The sequence below is a fragment of the Lissotriton vulgaris genome, chromosome 3_1, assembly GCF_964263255.1.
Source record: "Lissotriton vulgaris chromosome 3_1, aLisVul1.2, whole genome shotgun sequence".
NCBI classification, from domain to species: domain Eukaryota; kingdom Metazoa; phylum Chordata; class Amphibia; order Caudata; family Salamandridae; genus Lissotriton; species Lissotriton vulgaris.
The window spans coordinates 715281109-715308451 of record NC_141689.1 but is presented as its reverse complement, the minus strand read 5'-3'; the positions used below and the strand labels follow the sequence as shown (position 1 = coordinate 715308451).

General features: G+C 47.0%; 1 protein-coding gene across 4 annotated transcripts in view; it reads left to right on the top strand.

Annotated features, from left to right (window-relative positions):
- The first annotated feature begins 885 nt into the window (after positions 1–885).
- EPB41L4A (erythrocyte membrane protein band 4.1 like 4A) overlaps positions 886–27343 on the top strand; it is an 864386-nt gene continuing 837928 nt past the window's right edge. For 3 of the 4 annotated variants that reach the window (XM_086961016.1, XM_086961015.1, XM_086961017.1), the window contains exon 1: positions 902–1180. In XM_086961016.1, the coding sequence (XP_086817142.1) occupies positions 1082–1180 (99 nt within the window). In that variant the 5' untranslated portion in view covers positions 902–1081. Of the gene's footprint in view, positions 1181–27343 lie in introns of all 4 variants that reach the window. The other variant, XM_086961018.1, reaches the window with a different exon arrangement.

Genomic DNA, 27343 nt, shown 5'->3' with positions numbered 1-27343 from the left:
GGAGAGTTACAAAGCTTAAAAATATTTGCTAAAATTACTAATTATCTCAATATGAATGTGTGCTATTATGCTAATTGTTTATGTGGGTTTGTTATATTATTATTTTTGGCTGTGTAATGTGCTAAAACCTGACAGACATCAACGCATGAGTGTACGTTTATCTGTTAAATAAATGTGGAAATATACGAGTTATCACATCATCTAATCACAAAACACAAAATAAATATGGATTATTACCAATAAAATGGCTGAAAAATAAATATGGATAAATACAGATGGAAATATTTTGTTAAAAAACGGCAGACTTAATTATGGTACATGTTTAGATGTAGTCATGGTTCTAGACTAGGGGTGCGAAAGTAAAGAGACCAAGCAGTTAGCAGGACGAAAGTATGTACCAGATTGCTGAATTAAGATTTTTCGAATATGCAGTTATGGAGGAATATTTCACGACACTTTTGCATGAAACTGCTAGTTTGACTGTACATCTAACATTTAAGTGTTGTAAAGGATTCGATTTAATTCACAATATTTTGAGGGTGATTGCTGGTGGTGTCTTTACTATTTCAGAGGTGTGACACCCTTGTCCTCGTAAAAAATTGGCTCGGTCAGCCCTGGGAGCCTGACAGCTCCTGTCCATCCCGAGGACCATTATCTGTCTGGAGAGCAAGCAGTGAAATACTATGACTGCTTCGGCCACGCCCCCCCCCCCCCCTTAAAGCGGCTGCGGCCTGAATAGATGGTTAGTAATGAATGAGGCTTGAGGCGGCAGGCACAATGGCCTGGTCCGTGTCTCTTTAAGAGGCTGGCACCCTCTAGCCGCTGGAGGACCTGTCCTCTATGGTGAGCCCCGCCTCCCCGATCCGTCTCGCGCTCCCGGGGGAGTTCCAGCGGCAGATCCTCCTCGCGAGGCGTGAGCCGGGCTCCAGCCGAGGGAGGGAAGGCTCCAGCCCGGGCTCAGTGCCTGCAGGTGCCGCGCGCCCCGCCATGCACGCGCCGCCCGCTCGCACCTGACGCCCGCGCGCCCTCCAGCCTGGATGCGCACCCCGCCGCCCGCTCTGCCGGAGCCCCCCGCGCCGGGATGGGCTGCTTCTGCGCCGTCCCGGAGGAATTCTACTGTGAAGTTCTGCTCCTGGACGAGTCCAAGCTGAGCCTCACCAGCCAGCAGCAGGGCATCAAGGTAGGAGCCGCGTCCGGCTGTCACTAGGGTCAGTGCGACCGGGATGCTCGGGCTTTGTCTGAGCCTGGAGCGGTGCGGGGGCAGAGAGGGGCGCACTGACCCGAGAGTGTGCGTGACTGACCCGAGTGTGTGCGTGAGGCTGCTGCCACACGGCATCAGACTGGAATTTTACCCCACCTGTGCTTTTCTGTGTCCTCTGAGAATAGGGATGCAGCTGGCAGATAGAGCTGTTGCCCAGGGTCACACTGTGTTCAAGTTATGCCCGGGATTAGATCCCGGCGATCCTAGGTCCAAATAATCAACCGCGACACTGGACAACATTAGGCTCCTAGTCTTGTTAATTCCCAGAGTGCACAACACACCTGCGTGGCATGGCACACAGAATGACACACACATCACCCCCGCCCTGAAAATGTCCCTATTACCACTATAAGAGTCTCCCGCAGACCACTTGTCCTGAAATGCGCTCCTTGGAATATGTCATTTATAGCGCATTGAGGCCAGGCGCGCCTACAGTGCAGAAACTCGTGGTGAGGTGGAGTCCCCTTCCGAGAGCTGGGTTATGTTCTGTATGGAGAGCGTGATTGATCGGAGCGCTCTCAGGGCAGCGGACAGGCACCTATAACTCTGGTTGTAAAACCGTCCTCATAGGTTTCCTCGGCAGCCCTATTATACTTCCTTAATCCCGCACAACCTATCACAGAGAGAAGAAACAGCCGTTCTTGTTCTTCTCTGCACATTCTGTTCATTCTTGCTGTGTTGTGTTCGTGTTGTGTGTCTGGGTGGGCTCTACACTCTTGCTCTACGCGCTTCCCTTTGTTTTCGTTTTTAAGGCGATGAACAAAGGCGAGAGCTGTGCCGGCTGCGCTCCGTGTCGCTGTTAATTAAGGAAGGCGACATTTGTTGACAGATCGCAAGCGTGGACACGGGGTGTGCGTTCGGCAAGACGCCGCCTTCTTTCTGTGTGTGACAGACGGAGAGAGTCGGCTCAAGTTTAAGGTACAAGGAAAGTGCCGGTTCCTTCAGGAGAAAATGCCTGGTTTGCTGCTTGGGACCAACATGCAGTCCAAACATACCCTGCATAGCAATAATAATAACTGGCATTTTTACCTTTCGCGGCGCTGTAAAGTAGGACTCGTTTTTGACCCAGGAAGTTGTTGGTTTTAAGGGATTTTCTCTGCTTTTATGTTTCTTTATGTTATATAAATACTGTTGGAAAGAAGTGGTTAACAAAAGTAAACGGATCTCGGAATGCTGAAACGCTGCTTTGGCATTGTAAGGTTTGAACGACTGATTTCAAAGTGACTGTTTGACCCACTGACCTTTCTTACTGAAGTTTTAATTTTTCTTCTAGATTTCTGCCAGCAAATATTGTGCACATGGGTGTGTGTGTTTTAAAGGAAAATAAGAAATACATCAATATGACGTGTTCTCCTTTCAATATAGCGTTTGCTACTGCAGCCTTGCTATTTCATAGCGCTGTGAATAACAATTACCCCTTTTAATAAAACTCTGAATGTTACCCTCGTAGGGATGAAAGGCTTGCACTGCGGAGTTACACCCACTGTTTTCTTTGGATGGCCAGTATTTCCTCCTTTTCCAGCCTTGGCGCCAGGTGCAGCTTAAACATTTCGGGGGCCCTGGGCCATAAGTGTTTTGGGGGCCCTTGTTCAGCTTTGAATTTATGATCCAGTTTCAGCTCTTTCATGCCCTCTTTGGCCAGGTCACTGACACTGCACTGACACACTTGTCCAATTTCAAAATGTGTTTACTTCTAATATTCAGGGATAGTGACTTGTGTTTTCAATATTGTAACACAGCAGCTCAGTAATATCATGCAAATAACCTTCCACTTCTCATATGTGAGGTCCTGTTTTGAGCTAAAAGAAAACTTTGTTATGGATGTTGCATTAAACATAAACACGCCATTTGCCTGTAAAATGCCTCTAATGGACACTCGCACATTGCCCACATTAAAAATAAATAAAGGAAAACGGTATTTAAAACAATCTGTTTGAGAATTATCAAAGGTAATTAGGACAAGACTCTGCAGAATAGAGGTGGTTCTAAGGAGGGCCTCTGAGACGCTGGGGGCCTGGGCCGGAGCCCACTTTGCCCATGCCTTAAAACGTCTCTGCTTAGCACTTCAAACAATAAATGTTTAATTTGCCCCTAAGCAAAATATGCCTGCGCATGTCACCATGGCACATGCAACACTTACAGTGAACCAGCCTGGAAACTGGCAGCTCAGACCTCTCTGTGCACTTTGCGTGTTTAACTTGGCAAGACCTGTCTTGCCAATAAAATATCACCAGGTTGGCATTGGCGTTCGCCTCTACGCAAAAGAAACTTCTCGTAGCCCTGTTACCAAATGAGTCCATTTGTGGCATGTGGTATTTTGAACATTACTTATGAGCTGTCGGACAGCTGAGGGGGCGGAACATTCAAATCCTAGCGGTTGAAATCAGGAGACACTATTTGTTAGCAAAAATAATACCAAACACTAGAAACTGGTCCTAAGATGACTATATATTTCCCACCATGGCAGTCGTCCTTTATTAGTTCTTGTATGTGACATCACTCCCGCATTTTGATGTCCTTAGAATGGTACTTCGACAGGGAATGATACAGTGATCAGGCTGGAGTAGAGGGCACGGTAAATCCGTTTTATGGGAAATGTAAAGCATTTTCTTGATCAGTCGCGTTATATTCTTATTTTTGTATATCTCCAGAGGGGCGGGGCAGATGTTGCACCCACACACCTGACTGGCTGCTGTGAATGCGCTCTATAGGTTGTAAGAACGTAACTTATGGCATGCTACATACGAAAGTACGCAGATCGCATTATGTGCCACATATGAGGCACATACCTTACACATTCTGGCTGAAACAGTGTGTGGAAAAGTTAGAGAACTACCACAAACCCCTTTTCACGCATCATTTATTATCAAAAAGGGTGTACCAATACTTCAACTTTGTAGCACCTTGAGCCTTAAATACGACTCTTAGTCACAGTGCGACCTGGCGGAAGCTGTACCTATGCCTACGTGCTATAACACTGGAGCGCGTCACACCTTGTTTGTGTATGTAGGTGTGCTTATGTAAGTGTACAAACAAAATATACGTGCTAGGCAGGTTATGTGGTGACCCTTGGTGGTAGGGGGTCAGGCGAGGGGAGGGGGGAGAGAGAGGAGTTTCAAGATTCTTGCCAGTACCACGGTTTTCCTCATGAAGCCTGGTTAGTGTTGAGTATTGTATTGTCTAGTCTAGTGCAACACTGCAAAGCGAATCCCCAGCGTGTGCTCGCGGACTGCCCACTGCGGTCAAACTGTAGTAGTTCTGTTCAGCCTTTCCAAAGATGCTCCACCCACATTGTAGCACAGGGCTTGTAGCAAGGGCTGTCCCTCTGTCTTGTCCAAGGGCTGTCCCTCTGTCTTGTCCAAGGGCTGTCCCTCTGTCAGTGTCCAAGGGCTGTCCCTCTGTCAGTGTCCAAGGGCTGTCCCTCTGTCAGTGTCCAAGGGCTGCCCCTCTGTCTTGTCCAAGGGCTGTCCCTCTGTCAGTGTCCAAGGACTGTCCCTCTGTCTTGTCCAAGGGCTGTCCCTCTGTCTTGTCTAAGGGCTGTCCCTCTGTCTTGTCTAAGGGCTGTCCCTCTGTTAGTGTCCAAGGGCTGTCCGTCTGTCAGTGTCCAAGGGCTGTCCCTCTGTCTTGTCTAAGGGCTGTCCCTCTGTCAGTGTCCAAGGGCTGTCCCTCTGTCTTGTCTAAGAGCTGTCCCTCTGCTAGTGTCCAAGGGCTGTCCGTCTGTTAGTGTCCAAGGGCTGTCCCTCTGTCAGTGTCCAAGGACTGTCCCTCTGTCTTGTCCAAGGGCTGTCCCTCTGTCTTGTCTAAGGGCTGTCCCTCTGTTAGTGTCCAAGGGCTGTCCGTCTGTTAGTGTCCAAGGGCTGTCCCTCTGTCTTGTCCAAGAGCTGTCCCTCTGTCTTGTCCAAGGGCTGTCCCTCTGTCTTGTCCAAGGGCTGTCCCTCTGTCAGTGTCCAAGGGCTGTCCCTCTGTCAGTGTCCAAGGGCTGTCCCTCTGTCAGTGTCCAAGGGCTGCCCCTCTGTCTTGTCCAAGGGCTGTCCCTCTGTCAGTGTCCAAGGACTGTCCCTCTGTCTTGTCCAAGGGCTGTCCCTCTGTCTTGTCTAAGGGCTGTCCCTCTGTTAGTGTCCAAGGGCTGTCCGTCTGTCAGTGTCCAAGGGCTGTCCCTCTGTCTTGTCTAAGAGCTGTCCCTCTGCTAGTGTCCAAGGGCTGTCCCTCTGTCAGTGTCCAAGGACTGGCCCTCTGTCTTGTCCAAGGGCTGTCCCTCTGTCTTGTCTAAGGGCTGTCCCTCTGTTAGTGTCCAAGGGCTGTCCGTCTGTTAGTGTCCAAGGGCTGTCCCTCTGTCTTGTCCAAGGGCTGTCCCTCTGTCTTGTCCAAGGGCTGTCCGTCTGTCAGTGTCCAAGGGCTGTCCGTCTGTCAGTGTCCAAGGGCTGTCCCTCTGTCAGTGTCCAAGGACTGTCCCTCTGTTTTGTCCAAGGGCTGTCCCTCTCTATGTGTGAAGCTCCTCGGCGGCCCCCATAGGAAGGGAGGAGCGCTCGAGGGCAGGCGGTGCCGGCTGCTTCCTGTGGCCGGGCTCCAGGCTGACCTGGCCCGAAGGAAGAGGCCGGGAGCTCCCTGCACAATGGAGGGTCGCGGAGGGCGCCCTCACAGGGTGCGGCCCGAAGCAGCGCCGCTCGCTGCATGGAAGGAAACGGAGGCGCTCGGGAACGGTTTATTTTGGGCAGTGGCCGCTACTGGGAAGAACACCTGCAGTCCGTGCAGTTCCTCCTAAAGTCGGAGGCCTCGAACAAATAGACGGCCTGTGCTAGCGAGCACGCCCCCGGAGACACGATTTCAACAGGACCGAGGGGTGGGAAGCGGGGTCGGGGGCCCGGCCACCCCGAAATGTTCGCCCTTTAAGTTCTGAATTCCACCCTGCCCTGAAATTCACTTTTATATGGAAAAAGCCGCCCGTTTTGTTAATTTGGGGACAGAGTCACAGGCACTGAGTGAGATTTGCAGACACTGGTCGCCCACCAGGAACTGATCACTCTCCCAGCCCTTTGCTATAAAGTAATATTATTATCCCACTCGGCAGCACTCTTTCTGCGAGCCTAGATGGATGAAAGGCCGCGTCAACTCTACACTTATGATTCGAAGCTGCAGGTTATACACGGCAGGCGCTTCGCCCGCTGCGCTGCCCGGTGGCTGTCTGTCTGTCATGTTGATCCGTCGCTGCTGTCTCGGAGGGGTTCGGTGTTTGTGCTGTATCACCCCGGGCTGCGCCTGCAGTGATGTAGACGCTGCGGCAGGCTTCGGAACTTCGTCTGCATTGAATGAATTAGAAATAGTGACTGCTCCTGTCACACTGTTTGACGGTATCCACCCTGTCATAACAGAGTCTGATTTATGGCTGTCTGGCAAATATTCAATGTGGTGTTTTTATGGTGAAAACTGCTTTCACTGGCACCAGTGGCCTAACGCATAATGGTGTGGGCCCCTTAATCAAGTTCACAGTTCTTTGGCACCTTATGTTAACATTCGAGTTGTCTTTGCTTTGCACGTGCACTGCTCGTGTGTTCACTGCACTATAGAGGTGACGTACTCCACCCGACCCTTCACGTGCACACTCACCGGATCCAGAGCCAGGGCGCTCAGTGCGCGCGCCTTAAGATGCTTCGGGCGGCTCCAGGTGTTTTAACTCAGCTGTGGAAACCGCTGTCTACCTTGAGAGTGTATGTGTGGATAGTGCAGCAGGTGCAGTGACACCAGGGTCAGGGTTCTGAGTAGATCACTACACCCCACTTATAACTTTTTTCCCTAGCAAACAAGAGGACGTTTCCCTTGAATTAGGAACCCACAGCGCCCTTGCTACAACCCCGTGTCCAGCCAATGCGCTGCTGCATGTTTTCATTGGATTTTAGGTTTTGTACCAAACGGAGATTTTTCAAGACATTTCCAGAAGCTTGTACCTTTCATCTGTAAACATTCGCCTTCCCTGAAGAACAAAACAGCGCTTCGACGGGTTGGTTCTGTCAGACACATGGGTAGCCGCACTTCGATACAGGCCCTGCAGCGGGGCTGCAGCACTTTCACTGGAACGGCGCTGACACAGGAAAGGGACACGTTTGTGCGGCGAAAGCTGACTTCCGGCAGGTGAACCTCGATTCCCCACCAAGGTATTCTCTGAGGGAAGCCTAGAACGTTATTTAAAGGGCAGGTGCTGTCCGTGCTGAGTGCCTGCACTTCTCAGCACTGCTGCCATTCATTTAATGGGAGAGTACCGGCACGGCTCAAAAGGGTCGTACTGGGACAAAAATTAGACCCGGACACCAAAATAACAGAGGTCCCTATGAGCGAAAAAAAAGGAGTAATATCAGGGTACTAACAGTACAAACTCACCCGCCTGGCCATAAAACTGCCCCACAACTGCCAAAAAACCCGACCCACACAGCGATCTGCCAGCCCAGCCCTTCGGGCCCTGCCTGCGAGTCCAGTCCGACCTCAGGGGCAAACACAGGGGTGCTGCTGTAATACTGGGTGCCTGCACTTCAATATTGACATTTAAAGGCGTGGAAGGAAGGATACTATAGAAACAGTTCGAGTCTCTCGCATGGGTCAGTGTCTCGATAACCACTGGACACGAGTGGAGTGACGTCATCTGTATATAGAGAGAACAGTTACCGCCTGAATGAATGAATGAATGATTTGGCTTTTATAAAGCGCGACTTACACTCCATGGAGCAGCTTGGCGCTAGTCATACGTGTCACAGAGGAAAAAAGACAGGAAAGCGGAAGCAGACGTCATGGAGACAAACGCAGTAAAGAAGTGCGGGCGCATTAGAACCAATAGGCCAATGGTGCAAGCGCGCAGAGTCTGTGAAGAGAGTAATTAATGCAGCGTTTGGTGCTTTTTCTATGGTCCCAGGTTAATTCTGGCAGGGCAGTGGCATAGCGACGCAGAGGTAAGTGCACGATTGTGCAGGACCCGCGTGAGCCAGCTATATCTAGTAGGATCTTATTCTATGTAAAGATATAATTCAAAACGGATTTCAGCAAACAGGACCACCCGAGCAGCGTAAGTTCAGCGGTAAGTTTGACTCAGTCGTCCCACAGTCAAGTTGCCGAACTTTGATAAGTGTCACTCACTTAAACGTAGCAAGATGTTTCACCGTAGTTTGCACAAGATCACACCCAGTGTGTGCATGTTGTGTGTGTACAGAATGCCAGCGAAATAGTTTTCAGCCGCACCCTCTCTTCTGAGAAGGCAGGTTGCTAAAATAGGGATACATCGTGTCAAAATTCTTTTCGGAAGATAATAGGTTTAATACCACCCACTTAAGTAAGTTCTGGGGGGAAAATTGTGCTGCCAGATGTCAAGTGGTAATTTTTTTTCAAGAACACGATACAAGGTGACAGCATAGCTTTATGAGTGACTTGACTTCCAAAATATTTCTCACTTTGAGATTAGGCAAGAAAAATGTTTTCATAACCTTAGAACCTGCTTTTGCTAATGTTTGTCTAACAAAGAAATGTCACACGTACCGTAAAAATACCTTCCTGTGCCAACACCTGAAAGTGATTCCCCAGAGCGAAACATCACGTCGGAGGAAAGGAGTGTCTTGACTACAGAGGATGTGTTTGCTCAAGGGCTTGTGCAATTTCAGCTCCACGGTCTTATTAAGTTATATTGCGTGTTTGCTTACATCGAAGTTGCATTTATCCATTCTAGCGCTTCATGGCCTCAGAAGGCGCTGACGCTCATTTGGAGGACAGATCACTCTATGCTATGGAGTATGTGTATTTTGGAAGTGTATGTGTTTATTGTTTGGCTATTTATGGCATGTTTTTGTGTCGTGCGTGATGATGACCATAGAGATTTGGTAGTTGTCTAGCGCTCGCCTGCTGCTAGTCGGGTGGCTGGCAGTCTGTATTGTTCTGTGTCGCACAGGAGTCGTTTTGTAATTTAAACATTGATACATGGTCTGGGATTCGCGGACGAGGGCTGGGTTGGGCCTGATGTTAGATGGCGTTGTATGTCACTTGTCTTCATTTCGGTGTGTAGTGTGTTGTGTTTTTGAACACGCCTGTTTGGAGGTGTAGATCTTGGGCCCAGCTGGCAGCCCGATGCCCGGAGCTGAATTCGTGCTCGCCTGCCGGTGTGGCATCCTTGCGGTATGTGCCCCTCGGTGTTGGTGTGAGTCCCACAGTGATTGTGTGAGTTGGTGGCGCGTGGGTCATAGGCTGCATTGCGCAGGCATCTGCGGGTATGAGGGCTTGGGTAGTGTGGAGTGTAAGAGGAGGGCAGGCGAGACTCGTCGCCATTGAGTTGGCCTTTGGTCGTGGGGTGGTTGCAGCTCATGCAGGGCGGGCTCAAGTCAGGTCCAAGTGATTTGCTTGTATGGTGGTGTTTGACGTAGGGTACCTGTCTGCAATGTTCCCTCTAATTTTTTTCTTCTGTGTGCAGCAGTGGAGGGTCTCTGTGCGCTGCAACCATGGCTATGTGCGCCAGGAACCAAACCGCGCGTGTCTGAGGTGCCAAATGGCACTCAAAATGTTTACTTTACAAAGTGAAGAGATGGTGCATTTTCACACATACAGCACCACAATAAGGGTATTAAGGGCAAATTGCAAATTGGATAAGCACGCCATGACATGAATTGGTTAAACTGGCCCGTTCTGTCCTCTGTTCTACTCGTTTTTCCCTCGTTTTTGTTCCCCTCTGCCCTCTGTTCCACTCGTTTTCCCCTCGTTTTTGTGCCCTTCTGCCCTCTTTTCCACTCGTTTTTTGTGCCTTTCTGCCCTTTGTTCCATTCGTTTTCCCCTCGTTTTTTGTGCCCTTCTGCCCTCTGTTCCAATTGTTTTTGGTGCCTTTCTGCCCTCTGTTCCACTCGTTATTCCCATGTTTTTGTGCTCTTCTGCCCTGTGTTCCACTCGTTTTTGGTGCCCTTCTGCCCTCTGTTCTACTTGTTTTTGTGCCTTTCTGCCCTCTGTTCCACTCGTTTTCCCCATTTTGTGTGTTCTTCTGGCCTCTGTTCTACTTGTTTTTGTGCCTTTCTGCCCTCTGTTCTACTTGTTTTTGTGCCTTTCTGCTCTCTGTTCCACTCGTTTTCCCTTGTTTTTTGTGCTCTTCTGCCCTCTGTTTCACTCGTTTTCCCCTTTTTTTGTGCCCTTCAGCCCTTTGTTTCACTTGTTTCCCCCTTTTTTGTGCCCTTCTGCCCTCTGTTTCACTCGTTTTCCCCTTTTTTTGTGCCCTTCTGAACTTTTTCACTTTTTTTCCCTTTTTTTGGTGCTGTTCTGCCCTCTGTTCTACTTGTTTTTGTGCCTTTCTGCCCTCTGTTCCACTCGTTTTTCCTGTTTTTGAGCTCTTCTGCCCTGTTCCACTCGTTTTTGTGCCCTTCTGCCCTCTGTTCTACTTGTTTTTGTGCCTTTCTGCCCTCTGTTTCACTCGTTTCCCTTTTTTTTGGTGCTCTTCTGCCCTCTATTCTACTTGTTTTTGTTCCTTTCTGCCCTCTGTTCCACTCATTTTCCCCCGTTTTTTTGTGCTCTTCTGCCCTCTGTTCCACTCATTTTTTGCACCCTTCTGTCCTCTGTTCTACTTGTTTTTGTGCCTTTCTGCTCTCTGTTCCACTCGTTTCCCTTGTTTTTTGTGCTCTTCTACCCTCTGTTTCACTCGTTTTCCCCTTTTTTTGTGCCCTTCTGCCCTCTGTTTCACTTGTTTTCCCCTTTTTTTCTGCCCTTCTGCCCTCTGTTTCACTCGTTTCCCCCTTTTTGTTTGTGCCCTTCTGCCCTGTTTCACTCTTTTCCCCTTTTTTTTGTGCCCTCTGTTTCACTCGTTTTCCCCTTCTTTTTTGTGCCCTTCTGCCTTCTGTATCCCAGCTCTTGAGTGCTGTGAGGACGCGGGGCAGACTCTGGCGTGTGCTAAAGTACGCGCTGTGTTTGGAAACTGTCTACGCTTTTGTTAGTAAAGCGTGGGGCAGACTCTGGCCTTTTGTTTAAGTATTGTTGTTAATCAGAGCCCGTGAAGGGGCTCCGATTAACAGCAATACTTAAACAAAAGGCCAGAGTCTGCCCCGCGTCCTCACAGCACACAAGCTCCACCAGCCCCCCCGCCTCCTTACCTGCACGCCTCACGACCGCTCCGCCGCATTCGCGCCGCTCGCTTCTTTCAAAGCGGCGTGACGTCCTGACTGTGTGCGCGCTCCACGCGAGGTGGTGCGCGCTGAGGTCAGGAGCGGCGCGTGCGCGCCCTAGATGGAATGGTGCCTGTCTGTATATTGTGCACGCGCACACACTGTAGGCACGCACACACAGACTGACTCGCACACACTGTGCGCACCCAGCACGCACACTCTACGTTAAACTAACACACACACGCGGACCTCTCTCTGTGGCCTCTGCACAGGCCTCACACAGTTCTCTGTGCACCAGCAGCAGCAATAAAGATTTCGCCGACCTGACAATGACGTCACATGGTCCACTGCCTTGCCCTCCACGACGGGTCAGCTCTGATGGCTTCTGAATGTGCTTCTGCACTGCACGCTCTCATTAAGGATGGGCTGTGTTCAGGTTCGGTGGTAATGGTGAAAAGTGAGGCATCCTTGTGAAGGGAGCGGTGTCTGCGGACCGTGTCACAGCGGTGGCTGCTCATTGAAAACGAAGACCCTGGCGTAGCTTTTTACTGTCACACTTTCGGTTTGCCGCTTGCCGTATGAGTTTTTATGAAGGTCAACCCAAAAATGCGACTCATTACCAGACGCTGGTAAAGTGTTCAAGTCTATCGGTTACAGAGAAGTGGAACGTTATCTTGCCTTGAAATGCCCTCACCCTAAATTATATGAGAGGAGCGCCGAGCCAGATTAACAGCGCCTTGAGGGAAGGTGTACCGCGTGTAGCGCCTGAAAAGTCTGCTCTTGCCCTGAATAATCATTTACAAGGACCTCGTCCCCATAGACATGTACTTGTTCTTCCTAAAACTAAACAGACATAACCTCCATCACCAGCATGCAAGTTTAACTCAAGTGTCTGTGTCTGACTTCAAGTTCTAAAGCTACGTTTAACTCCAAATGCCTAGCTCCAATGCCCCTGCCTAATCAGAATCTTAATCCTGATTGCTAAGGCTAAACCCCAATGAACCTAAACTAAAGAATTTTTTGACATGTCTCTAAACATCAAAATGTAACCAGCTGTGACCCTAAACCTAAAACAAAGTCTCTAACTCTAAATGCAATCTTAGTCTCTAAGTGCTACAACTCCAAAATGAATGCTAAGTATCACAGAGTAAGAGTAAACCTTAGGATACACGTCCAAGCCCAAACTCCTACATTCATACATATAGGATAGGCCTAAAAAAGATGCCTAAACATTTGAACCGAAGTACTGAATGTTAAACATAAACAGCAAGTCTAAGACTGTAAACCTAATGCTAAACTCAATGGTTGTTGATACCCAATCATCCTAAACCTCTAAATCTGATACCTAAGGCAGTCCACCTACATATTTCTAAACCTCTAGGTTAATACCAGGCTCCTAAACCTTAAACTCTTTATACTTGGTTTAACCTCATGATTCTAAGCCTATTCCCTTAACCCACATTTAAATTCCTCAGCCCCAATCACAGAAGCTATGTCTAAATCTAAACCATTTGTCCCTACTTAAACATCTAGGCTATGGTTACTTCCTAAACCAAAACTTGTGCGACTCAATTCCCTAAACCTATATTTAACCCCTTATTGGTGAACCTGGAATTTATTATAAAAGTTTACTCTCATGTTGTAAATCTAACCCTTTTAATCCATTCTAGCAAATTTTAGTCTAAATGTTTTAGACTAAAACCCTAAAGTCCATAATATTGTCCGAATCCCAAACAATATGTGTCCACAATCGCCACTTCTGGATGAAGGACAACCATTTCTGCTTGAATGGTGATAAAACTGAGATCATGCTTCTAGGCGGTACTAAGGAGAATCCATCTCATTTCCATTACCCTTAATCCCGGCAAAAACTCCTGTCCCAGCAAAGAAGGCAAATAATCCAAGCATTACTTTAGACTCTGTAATCACATTTATGCTGCAAACAGATAAAGTGCTCAAGGATGCTAGTTTTCAACTCTCCTGCTCTACACGTTCTTGTAACTCCTGCAACCAACCACCAGATGGAAATGGCTAGAAGTCTGTTCATAGTCGTCTTCATTATTCCATTATTATCTACATCGGCCAGCCCATAAAACTCATAGACATGCTGCAGCAAATGTGAAATGAAATGATCCGGTTGTGCATATGAGACCCACCTTGCTAGTTCTCAATTTTCTTCCACTTAAGTGGAGAATTCAATTCACAGTTCTCTGGATCACAGGCCCTCGCAGCCGCAGGAGCTTGACCACACTATTGACCAGAGTTATATGGTCAGCAAAGTACTCATGATATGCCCTCCAAAACAAATGCTGCAGAAGCCTGGCAGGAGGGTATCTGAGCTCCATGAGCCAGGCTCTGAGATGCTCTCAGCTCAACAGTGAGAAGGGATCCTAACCATGGCCTCTTGCAAAGGCTCCTGGAGCACGTGCTGTTCAGACAGACCTTCAGCTGAAGATGATCATCACAAGCAGGGCCGGACTGGCAGCCGGGCTTTCCTTAATAAACAATGCAAACACATGTTTAAACAAGCATTTGCAATGCAATAGGTCTCGCATTTACGCAAGTTTGACCTATTGGCATTGTAAATGACAATGGCTTTTATTTATGTTTCAAGTAATGTGTTCTTTATGTATTTGTAACTGATTCCATGTAGAATGCTTGATAACATGTAACGGAACTGGTGCTATGTAAAGCGCTCTGATAACCTAATCGGTTCAAGTTCGCGCTATATAAAACTCTAAAAATAAAATAAATAAATAAATAAATAAAAGTCAATGTCAATTTCAATAAAAATAGCTCAAATTCTAGCAAATGCGAGACCTATTGCATTGCAAATGCTTGTTTTACTTTGTAAAGGCATTGTAAGGTCCAAAGGTGTTTTTCCCCATGTCGTTTTCACTATACTGTGCTAAAAATATGAAATGTGAACTTTTCACTGTAGTAATAAATGTGCTCAAAATTATTGGGCTACGTTTTTGCCATGGCATCAGTATGTTTATGTGCATATATAGGTGAGGGAAGGGTTGTGATTTACAAGTAGAGAAGCCTCTACGTTGGACACATTTCATGCAAAAAATAGCACTGAGTGGTGGATTTTGCACAATTAAGTCTAATTTTCCATAATTAGACGAAAAGAAACTGCTTGAATTTCGCGCCCCCTATGTAGCACTTGGGGCTGGGTAAACCTCGGATCAGTGCAATATTATAAAGGAGAACATTCAATTTCTCCCTGGAGACAGCGGGAAGACAATTTAACGCAGTGTGCAGAATTAAAGATGCATTTTAACTAGAAAATTAAACCTCCTTAATGGGGACAGATTTGTGGTGGCTTCTGCTGACCAGGCCTTCCTGCAATCTGATCGTTGTGTTCTTATAAAATATTTAAGAGTAGCAATGAATGTCACTACAAGTTTTGGAGACGGGCTGTTGAACCCACAATAAAGACAGTTCTGGGAGATTACAGTCTTCATTATACTCGGCAGTGGTGTCGGTATGTCACACGTGATACAGAGATCTTTGCTGAAGAATAACAGTGCCTTCGCATGAGTAGAAAAAAGGCGCAGGGTGTTCGGGGGTTTGTATTTTCAGAAGCCTTGCACCGCACAGTGCCACTCGAGCTGTCGCAAAGAGGCAGCAGTTGGGGCCTTCGGCCCCAGGCCACTCTTTTTGCAGGCCCATCTGTCCCTGCTAAATTTATTGCCATATCCCAAAATCTTAGTAAGATAGCTTTTGCGATATGTCTTTGCAGGGCAGGTAACACCAGCCGCCACTAGAGGAATCAAGCTGGCTCCGTGGAGCGGACGGGGAAGGGAAAGTGAAAGTATGCGAAGCGCGCGCTGCCAGCCTCCGGGGACAGGAGATGTGCATGCGTATGGAGTGCACATCTCCTGTCTGCACGTGCCACCTCCTGTCTCCCTTCGGGACAGAAAGCGGCAGCAATAGAGGCTCGCTAGGTGAAGCAGCGCATGCGCTGCTTTCGTAGCGAGGCCTAAAAAGTACGCTTTAAAGCTATTTGTTTTGCATTGTTCATTTGGAAGTGCCAGCAACAAAATCAGCCCCTCAGCAGTGAACCTGGACCCACCCTGCCACCCCAGCAAAAACTCCTGGTAGCCAGTCCGGCCCTGATCACAAGCAAGGGTGCTTCTTTGGCTCATTAAAGATGGCGTCCCCACGTTCGAACAGGCCTGTAGGACAATCAGACAGTGGATTGGGGGCTGTTCTGACAGATCAGTGTGATGGCCTATTTCGTGGGCCTGGTTTTAGCCGGGTGGGCTGGTTTTTAAGGTTGCTTTCTCTGGTTTTACCACACATATTCTCTGCAGCAAGCATAAATGTACGCATTCTCCCATACCTTGCAAAACACCTTTAAATAATGTGTCTGTACAAGTTCAAAACTGCCCGATATCTTGACAGCGGGCAACTTTTTCTCTATCTGATTCGCTAATGGGGGCCACTTTTATTTTGATGCCTGGGCCTATTTTCTGTCCCAGTTCGACACCGGCACCCCCTTCCACCTTAAGCCCAGAGTGTGTAGGTTGACTTGTCGATGAAAGGAAAGGACGACCCGCCCCAGCAGCGGCGCATCGTTCATCATCCGCCGCCCACCCCAGGGTCAGCCCGGGAAGCCATTACGGATGAGACATGGCGAGCGGCAAAGGTCAGCGGCAAGTGCAAGGAAGACCAGTAAATGGGGCTGAAAAGAGGAGGGTGGAATTGTTTTCTACTTCTTTCCCCATAAATGCCCCTTAATAGTTATTAGTGTCACCTTCTCAACCCTGCAGGCATCGATAAATCCGGCCAGCATTGTGGCTGTCTTTGGAAAACCTCAGTTAAAATAAAAGAAATCAGGATTTCATTTACTGCGAAAATCCAGCCTCCCATTACAAGTGACGGACAGCTAAACAAGCAGGAAATTGCGGAAGATTCCCGGGCCTACCTAATATGTAAGCTGCATGAGGGGCGTGGTGGTTAAAAAATGCAAGCCTCAAGAAGTGTGGGGAATGGTTTCTGAATGTAACACACATCACCCATGCATGAGGCAGCCTGGGAGGTTTGTTGGCAGCTGCCGGCATTACCCAAAGCTGAGTGTGCAGCAGTATAACCAGCCCCCCCCCCACCCGCCCCCCCCCAAACCCTCAGCTGTACTGTCTGAAGAACGGTCAGGAACAAAGGGCTCGTGGGGGAACCCAGCCATAAATTATCAAGTCTTCAAAATGACTGTCACACATTTGAAATTGATTAGCAATTTCTCCACTGTCTTTTACAGATGAGACCAACAATTTCTGGCCCTCGCGAGGATAGACTGCTTAATGAAGGCACCCCGAGACACTTCCGACCGCGAGCCCGTAACTAAATTAATGAAACCAATATGACAGCACGACAGAAACGCATTAGGTTTTTAATGAAGCCGCCTCGCGCCCAACCTGAGCGTTGAGCAAGACGAGTACTTAAGGAATGGTCCGTTTTGAAGGTTTAAACGGCCAGTTATGTCCCCGCGCTAAAGGAGTTTGCATATTACCAGAGCTCGCGCTGTGGAGCCCTAGCGAGGTGTTTATCATTTCTAGTTGTTTCTGATGGACGCGGGGCAAAGGTCTTCTGCAATTTATACATCATTAAATGTTTGAAATGAATAGAAACTGGACAACAGGAGGGAAATTGGAAGCCTGGCTGAATGCAATTGATTTTTTTCTTCTCTTAAATTACCTCTAAAAGTGATGGAGGAACCGTGTTTGTCATTGAACTTCGCTTTTCAGCAAAAATATACCCTTGCAAGAGTAAGAATTTTCTGAAAATATGAAAGTGGCTTCCAATTTGGGGCATTGGACAGCTAGAATGCTTCAACTGTAGGCCTGTCTAAACAGCGTGTTCATTCGTTTCAAAATTTGCTCTATTTAACTCGCATTTTGATTTTTTTTATATTAAGAGTGTGGGCATTTTTCTCTATAGGAAACCCCACTTTTGATTACAGCTAGAAAAATGTCTGCCCGGTGTCCACAATGCCGAGCCACGTCACTAAGTGCCAATGTAAAGTGCACATCATCATGCTAGTTTTTTGTTTTACATTGCCCACAGTAACTTGACTTCACTGGAAAAGTGGGGGCGCTGTCACCGAGCAACGGCAGCAGCCGGCGAAGGCGGCCGAGGAGGCTCAGATGAGCGGTCGGAGCAAGAGGCAGAAGAAGTACTGTTCTTGTTCCTTCGACAGCCAGGACAGGTACAGGCTTTCTGTATGATGGCACAAATTCTTTCTTGTCCACAATCTTTTCTCTGACCAGATCCTGGACTTTTGGGATCCAGTCAGGTCTTGACGTGATTGATTTGACTTCCCCAGTGAGACCTTAGCAGATTCGCCGCCACCGCCGTGAGTCAGTAACACTTACCTGACACAGAGGGAGAGCTAGAGGACGCTGCCCACATCGCCGCCACCGCCGCCAAGAGTCAGAAAACATCGGACTCCGCGCCGCCGCTCCGGGAGACTGCAAATCCCGGCAGGCACCGCGGCGGCGCGTCGGAGTGACGCGGCAGCGCCCTGAGAGCGCCAACGACCAGGGAATAAAGGCGGAGCACCCCGGCAGAGCGGGGGAGACCTTAGCAGATTCGCCGCCACCGCCGTGAGTCAGTAACACTTACCTGACACAGAGGGAGAGCTAGAGGACGCTGCCCACATCGCCGCCACCGCCGCCAAGAGTCAGAAAACATCGGACTCCGCGCCGCCGCTCCGGGAGACTGCAAATCCCGGCAGGCACCGCGGCGGCGCGTCGGAGTGACGCGGCAGCGCCCTGAGAGCGCCAACGACCAGGGAATAAAGGCGGAGCACCCCCGCGTCGCGGGACGCGAGCGGGACGCCCGGGGCGAAGCCCGGGCAAAGGGCGGGCCCTCTTAGGCCCTCAGAGGCCCGAGGAGCCTGGCCTGGGCCAGACACCCTGCCCGTTTGCAAGTAGCCAAAGGACATCGAGACTGCAAAACTGTAAGTTGGCTAAAAACTTGCTGCCATATATTAGTGTGAGTCCCTGAGAGTCTGTTGTACTGAAATAGGTACTGGTCTTTGGCCATAAGTTTTTCCTGCTGTATAGTGGGTTATTTGTTGGGCTTGCCATGAATCACCCAGAGACCAGAAGCATGGCAGCCGCTGGGGCAAAGAAATTAACAGGTACCTTAGATGACTTTATAGCACGCACACACGCCCTCATTGATGAAGGGATCATACTGATGGACAGAAGGGTGTCCCAAGACTTAGCCATGGCAAAACGTTCCTCTCTGGGCCATATTGCTCAAGCTTGCACACCTAATAATGTATCCGCTCCAAAAATACTTGTAATGGTACATAAGGATCAGGGTTCTGATTTACCAGCCTCGCAGGAAGGCCTGGAGGCAACCCCAAATCTCTCCTTGTTGCTGGAAAACGGCCCAGCGGCAATTGAAAATGAAACTTCAGCTAGTACCCTAATTGAAAGGGGGAGGAAGGAGGGGGCAATCCCTAAACAAAAGAGTATTAAACAAAAGTCCATTAAAACGACCACTCGAAAAGGGAAAAAACCCCAGACTAGCAAAATCCATGACCCAATTCAGCTGGATCCAATACAGTCGAACGTGAGCACCAACTTAGATGCTCACTCCAATATAAATGACACCGCAGGGGGGCCCCGGGTAAGCGTGGGCATAACACTAAGCCTGCCAGATGAAACCATCTTGGATAGTAGCTTGGAGGGAATTTTGGAACTAAGTGGGGTAGTTGACAACCAAGCGGGAGGGGGAGAGGACAGTAGTAGCCTAAGCATGGTTAATAATAACATCTTTGCAATGCTAAAAATTCTTTTAGAACCTATTGAGGTTAGGCTACGATGTCTGGAAACAATATTGACTAACATCCATAAAGATATTAGTGCCCCTAGCTTCAATGTGAACAATAAAGTTCCACAAAAAAAACCAACTATGAATAGACCACCCACAGTTGCAAAAAATGATGTCACTATCAATCCACCATCAAAACCTACCTCCAATCCACCTCCAAATCCCACTAATAATCCACTTCCAAAACCTACACCAATACCTAAAAATTCAACCACAACTGATAAAGTAGCACCACCCACGCAAACCCCCAAGGATAAAGCTAATGTTGAAAAAAGGGAGTCACGTAGAAACATACATCTACCACCAGAAGCCTCTCCATACGTGGTGGTCCTTACTGGAGTCCCACAACCTGATAATAAATCATATGAAAATAATGGGGGACTTATAAATAAAACAATACATTGGCTAAACGATAATTACCCTTTGCCACCAGCCTTTAAAAGCAATATCCTCATGGTCGAAAGGGCTCCTTGGGTGGGGTATAATAATAATAATAAAAAAAGGACACACGGTGACTGCGTGGTGATAACATTTGAGAATCCCCGCACCGCAGAATTTATTACATCGAGGCCCCCAAGAAATTATGGTTTGTCTATTGTGGCTAGGCCTTTATCCTACTTTTACCCTGAGGGTGAACAACCAGATAATAGGTGGAGCTGGACCAGGGACAAACGATACCATGGTGGTAATACTGGTCAGGCTTTTGATAATAATTACCACAATACACAGTGGAATGGGAGGCATGAAGATGGTTGGAACACTGTGAAACACAAAGGGAGGCCCCCTTACTCTTATCCTCAAGGCTATGACCTAGGGTACACAGGCATCCCGCAGTTCCCTCCGTTTTTCCCGTGTTACAACCGTTATGATTGCCTGGAAGGTGTGGATTGACTCCCCGAGACCAAGGAAGATGATCTACTGTCTAACAACTCTTTGGGCTTGGGTTCTTTAAGCTGTCCAGGGTCTGAGGAAACCTTAGAAATACAGGTGGGGAATCAGTCTATACAAGGGAGCCTGGTCAGCAGACTAGGGGACAGTATAGATATTTCACCTGCAGAAAAAGAATACTGTAAGGTGCTTTTTTGGAATGTGGCTGGGCTAAAACAAAAGATTACCAATCCAACCTGGGATGAGGCCATTGCCGATGTGGGAATACTAGCCCTCCAAGAAACTTGGGCCACCACCCCGATACATCTTAATGGATACAAAACATACTTTACCCCGGCGGTGGGTGGAATACATGGGAGACCTAAGGGGGGGTTGATTGTATACATATCTAATCTCCTAGTATACGATAACATTTCTTTCTCCCCTGGATCCAGCTACTATCAAAAAATAGTAATTTACATAAGGAAGGGTCCAAAGATGGTTCTTTTTAATTTTTACAATAATTGTCCAGATAGCATGATTAAGGATGTACTTGACACATTAACTACAGAAATGCAAAACGAACTTGATAAGAGCAAGAGGGCTGAAGTTATGTTATTATGGGGGGGTGATTTTAATTGTACTCTCTGCAAAAAGGGCCAAAAGGGTATTTGTGGTTTAATGCTGGAACAAGATGTCAATTTGACGCATTTTGAACATACCCTACTAGGCGACTCACTAAATGAGATGATTTTTAACTTTAATTTTGGGTTTTCAAATGAGTTAGCACATTATACAACGCCATTTGCACCAACATTTGTTGGTCGGGGTGCCTCATCTACCATTGATTTTAATTTATGTACACTCAGCTCTGCGAGCAGATTGATCAAAGCAAATATCATGGACTTACCATTGAGTGATCACCTGCCACAGGTATTAAAAATGGAGAACCTATTTGCTGCAGCTGATACTAGAGAAGGTCCGGACCAAATGGTCCAGGACGTGAGGTTGGGTGCTCAAAATGGTTACAACCTTAAATGGAGCAGACTGGTCCCGGAGGATTTTCTGTATAAAATATTGAGTAAATGTATGAATAGTTTCTCGATCTGTTTAGATGATTACGCAGAGCATTGTGATATAATAACCCATTTTAATATCATCTCTAGTACAATTAAGGAAGCTCTGTGGGTTGAAAGGAAAAACTTTTTAAAGTCCAATAGGAAATGGTTCGATAGGAACTGCACTAGAGCCTTAACAAAGCTTAGACTTGCAATTCATAAAAGACCACGGGATGCAATCCTAATTAGAATTGCTAGGAAGGACTATAATTTAGCACTGAAGGACAGGAAGGCCTCAATAAAAAGGGAGGCTTGGGACAATCTATGCGCTGCCTCAAAATCAAAGGATCCGGCTGCTTTTTGGAGGGTTATTAATACCCCCCTTTTACATGAACAAAAAGCACGCTTGGAAATTGCTATTCCAGAAGATGAGTGGGTGGCTCATTTTTCCTCCCTTTATAAGGCTGTGGAACTAACCCCTGACACAGGCCAGGATGTGGGGTTGTTAAATTTAGACACTACCAGAACTTTGATTGTAACCCTTCCAGAAGTTATAGCAAGTTTGAAGGCGACTAAGGGGGGCAAGGCAGCAGGGCCAGACGGCATACCAGCTGACCTCTATAAAGCTAACATCGAATTATGGGGGCCACTGCTAGTTCAGCTTTTTAATGCCGCCCTGGTAAATAGCCCAATTCCTACCTGGTTTACATCGGTAATAGTCCCAATCTTCAAGAAAGGTGACAGGCTAAGCTGTACTTGCTATAGGCCAATTTCATTATTGGACTCTTCTATAAAAATTTTGGGGAGAGTGATTTTGGCAAAACTGCAGAGCTGGGCTGAGGATAATGGGGTGCTAAGTGATTTCCAATTTGGGTTTCAAAAGGGCTTGGGGACCATAGAGCAAGGTTTGAATCTTTTCACCTTGCAACAGAAATATATAAAGGTTAAAAAACAACGTCTATACCTCACTTTTGTTGATTTAACATCAGCTTTTGACTGTGTGTCACACACTAAATTATGGTCAATTATGGCCGAATTGGGGGTAGACAATGCCATTATATGCTTTCTGAGAGAGCTTTATTCTGGGGCCACTGCTAGTGTCAGATACGGGAATAATGGTGAATGCAGTAGACAATTTGGGATTGGTCGGGGTGTGCGCCAAGGGTGCGTTTTAGCCCCCTTTTTATTTTTGTTATATATAAATGGAATGGAGAAGCATCTCGTGCAGGAGGGCAGAGACATGCCTATGGTGAGAGGTAGGCCTGTCCCTGCACTGATGTACGCTGATGATGCCGTTCTGATGGCACGCACACCAATGGCTTTACAAACTTTGGTTACAGCCTTTAACACCTTTATGCTTGGTTTAGATTTGAAAATCAATTGTTCTAAAACTTTATCTATGTTCTGTGGGCCCAGAACAAGCAAGCATTTGAAGCCAATCTTCATAAATACCAATCCCTTAGAAAGGACCCCTACCTTCCCGTATCTGGGGATATTGTTCCATGAAAGTGGCTCATGGACTACAGCAATTCACGCGAGATCTCTGTTATTTTCTAAGACCATTATGGCCCTAAAATGCTTTATGAAAAAATTAGGTAAAAAACCCATAAAGGAGATTTTAACTGTTTATAATGCGACCTGTATATCTGTAGCCACCTATGGTGCCGGATTATGGGGGTATTCAAATGTTAGTGCGATTCAAATCATGGAAAACAAGTTCTTATGTCACATTCTGTCCGTACCCCAAAGTACTGCAACGATGATATGCCATGCTGAACTGGGTACACCCTATATTACAGATACTATTAAAATTCAGCCAGTCCTTCTTTGGCATAGGGTTTGGACAAACGATGAATGTACTGTCAATCGGGTTATCTTAAAGGACATCATGGCATCGGACAATAGCAGTGACTTTAAATGGATAGGCTTCGTCAAAAACTTTCTTGAAAAAATAAATTGCCCCCAATACTTTGAGGACCCACAATCCATGGAATATATATCTAGAAGGGATTTGAAAAATCTATGTATGGTGTACCTCAAGGAAATGAGACATATAGAAGAGGCGAGAAAAAAGACTGTTTCTGCCCACCAGGACATTCTATGTGGAGAGAAATTGCAGCCATATCTTTCACTGTATATGTCCAACCATGAACGATACCTTTTGACCCGTTTTAGACTGAACATTGTTTTTAGGACATTATCGTTCCCCTTGATGAATTGTTGGTCGAAGGATTTATGTCTTTGTCCATGTGATGAAGTATCCCATCAATCCGATATACACATATTATTCTTTTGTAAATTTTACACCCTTCCTCGAAAGAATCTTATCATCCCTATCCTCAAGGATCTAAATGTACATAGATGCCGCCTAGCGTTTACAGAGTGCCAGAAAATGGAAACTGTTTTTATGGTTGCCTCAATTGCAGAATTTTTAAAATTGGTTTTTAAGTGCCGTAAATCAATTCAAACGGACTGATCACTTTTATTGTATATATGAATTCAATTTTGATGCTTTCTTTTCCTTTTGTGTTTTTAAAATAAGTGTACTCCACCTCTTGTAAACTGTATTTGTCATGCTACTTTCATGGTTATCTTGCTTTTTAACCGAATAAAGTATTTTTGAATCTTGAATCTTGACTTCACTGTTTGTACATTCTCATACCAGCTTCGGATTGATTCCTAAAAGCTCACTTTAGCTTCCACACCGCTACGCTAGTTTACACATTACTCCTGAAATGTTCCATGGGAGTTTCCACTTTGCCATAGTGCTGAGTGCACTCAAGAAGTGCCCTTTTCTGTGGGACGCAGTTCGAGACTCTGTCCCTGGGCGAGAAACAGGTAACACGCCACTGCCAAGCCCAGCATGCCCACTTCCAAGGCAGAAGAGAGGCAGGGAACCCTCACAGACAGAAGAGCCCCCACCCCACTCCAGGTCTCAGACTGTCCTTTGATTGGTCGATTGTGTGTGGGAGATGAATTCCGCACTCTCACAACTCCAGCGTGGCAATCGCCCTGACTGATTCCCTGACAAGGCGCGTGCACATTGTGCACGTGCATTGACAGCAGATGTGACGTGTCGCACATGCGCAGCTTTAATTATTCTCCAATCCTATTCCGATGTAGTGGCTCGTTATGTCACTCTTTATTGCTGTATATTAACATTGTGCTGCACTTTTGTACTTTAGTTTCTGTACAAGTTCTATTTTGAAATGCATCATGGGATGGCTAAAAAGACATCACCCCAAAAGGACCTTGAAAAGAGAAATGGACGACCGTGGTAGAATAGGATATTCAAGAGCATCACGGTGCCCCAGTCAGTAAGCCCCCTATTAATGTGAAAAAGGAACTGCGGGCCTAGAGAAGGAGTTGATATAAATCCCTATACAGGTAAACTATTGATTACCATCACAGAGGCCTTGACAGGCAAGCAAAGAGAAGGGAGGAGGGTAGTAGAGAGACCAAATGCATCAGATTAATACTCAACAATATAGACACATTCTAACACCTTCACCCCCCCCCCGCTCCCGAGATAAGGATCTTCGGTGCGACCACCAATTCCAACCATGGCAAATTCCAACCCCATATCACGAAACTAGACAAAGCAATATCTCAACAGGTCAACAGTCACCCAGAGTAAGCAAAAAAAACGGGACATTGCCAGTAAATAGAAGAAGGACTACAGTTTTACTTCAACATAGTGCACAGAAGGACAATGCTCCTTAGCAGAAAATTATAAAAAAAGGCAGTAAGAAAATGCATAAAATGCAATTTTTATAGCCAGTTGCATGCCTATTAATTAAATTTCTTTCCTATAACAGCTCCTAACTATTCCTGCTTTGCAAAACGTAAAAAAATGCCTCCCACCATTTTCAGCCGACCCTCTAAAAAAATGGGGGACATGAGCTTAATTCCCTGAAATCTGCTGGGACAGATGTCGAAAAACCGGGACTGTCCGGGCAAATCAGAGACACCTGGTCCCCTACCCAGAGTCCATGGACAGCGCCTCTAGGACCCTCATCACGAGGGATCGGTTAATTCAATGAACCCAGTCGCTGCAGCTACTGGGACTATCACAATTGTAAGTTTAGCGGGAACCCTGCTGGTGAGAGGTAATCCACCTGGAGACTTCCCCTGCTGGTCGCAGATGAGCTCTCCAGGTGGAATACTAGGGAAAAACGTGGGAATCGACGCGGGAACGTATTATTCCACAGTTTATTCCCCAAAACGTGTCACTCCCTTATTTTCCAGCCCCTGGAATTATTGGGACTGATAGTAACTGTAATTCTGTAATCGGCAAATAAATTGGGGCTATTCCAGCCACTCGTAAGTATGCCTGTGAAAAAATATATTGCCTTCCTCTGTGTTCTACCCTCGATTTTGCCATCTTCCTGTGGGTCGCTGCCTCCAGAATGACTTTTACTCTATTCCAGAGAGCAAAGGGTCAACGTCAGGCTGCCTAGCCAGGAGCGCCAGTGGCTCATCTTGGTTCTCCATACATCCAACCGCACCGTTCTTAAAGGCAGGTCCGCCAGGGCATACTCGTCAACAGATGTGTTTGCCGCCAGGATCTTTTTATTGTTATTTTTTTTTCTGTGTCCACAGTTTGCTTCAATTTTGCAGCTTTGCCAGCCGTTCCACTAATTTCTCTGCTACCATCTCGACCGCTGCCTCAATTTTTGAGGTTTTGCCAGCCAAATCTACATGCCGCGTTTAATGGCCTTCAGTAAAGTCCCGCCCCTGGGATGAGAATATCATTACCAGGCACATCTGCCACAGAGTCTTTCTGGCTCTTCCGACCTGAGGCGGTAGGGTAAGAGAAATCCCCTTTTCTGGTTTTTGAGGTCTGCCATGGCTTATGTACAATGGCTGCTTTGTCTAACCAATGCTGGAGACAACACAATTCAATGCAGGGTGCTTCAGTGTCCAGGATGAGGTATCATAGGGAATCTGCAGAGAGCAGGCCTGACTCCTGGCAGTCCACAATGCCCCATATATACCAGGACAGCATCAGTATTCACCTCCCACTGAGGACCTTAACTTCTCTCCTATGGCACCTTCTGGCGGCTGCCCAGGGCTCAGATGAAAGCCAACACATTCCTGGCAAAGCCACAGCACTGTTCTAGTAATTCTTCCCTACCATCAGCTCTGCACCTCAGATAGTTCCAGTGCCTCTGACTGGATCCCCTACCTAGGGGAAGCTGTGCTGGTCAGCCAACACTAACCCAAAACTATCCCATGGCCTTAAAGCTGGCCGTTGTGGGTAGTGGGGTGAAGATTCAGCTATTTTCTTCAGAGCTTTGCTCTGTAGGTAGATCCAGCCATCACAATAGGATCTCAACTCCTTCAGCAGATAAGGAACCACCCGGCGGGCTCAAGGCCACCCTCAGGGGCCGAATAGGGTTGGCAGACTTGGGATCGCCTGTGAGCACCATGATTACACAACCATTTTGGGCTCCTAGGGGCCTCAGCCCTCTGTGTTATTTATTTTAACAAACAGCTGCATGTGGAGTGGATTCAATTGCAAAGAGACGTTTTCAGTTCCAGGGTGCAAGGTGTTGAGTCGTAATTACTAAGTCTATCCAAAGATGGTGTCTATGTTGAAATTTGTGTTCCATTCTGTATGGAACTTATAGGACAGATATTCTGTGGTGTGCCACTAAGGCTTTCAATATGTTATGGTGAATAGGGTTGGGTATTTACCACACCTGGAAAATACCATAATTCCTGACTGAACGCACGCGATACTACCCAGCATCTAGAGGGGATTGGTGGGGGCTTGGTGGGGGCTGACTAGATCCTGGATCAGACTAGACTTGACTAGATCAAACATACTCTCACATTCTCAGTTTTGGACCCCAAATAAAATAGCGGCATCAGGTAAGTGTTCCTCTGGAGAACTCTCTCTCTCTCTTGTAATTAATAGTTAAATTAACAGTAAAACAAATCCAATTATAAGACAGTATTTAATAAAATTGAAAAAAATATATATGGGCCTCGATTACGAGTGCTGCGTCCAATTTCAGCACCAGTGTAAACCATCTTTCCAAGGATTTTACAGTTACAAATTAGTTTTCCTACCACATATAATTTTCTACAGGTATTTATTGGCATGTCAAATTTGCCAATAATTTTGGCTGGAGAAAAAGATCGGGAAAATCAGAACATGCAGATTTTGGTGCAGTAAGCACCTAAATCTGTATGTT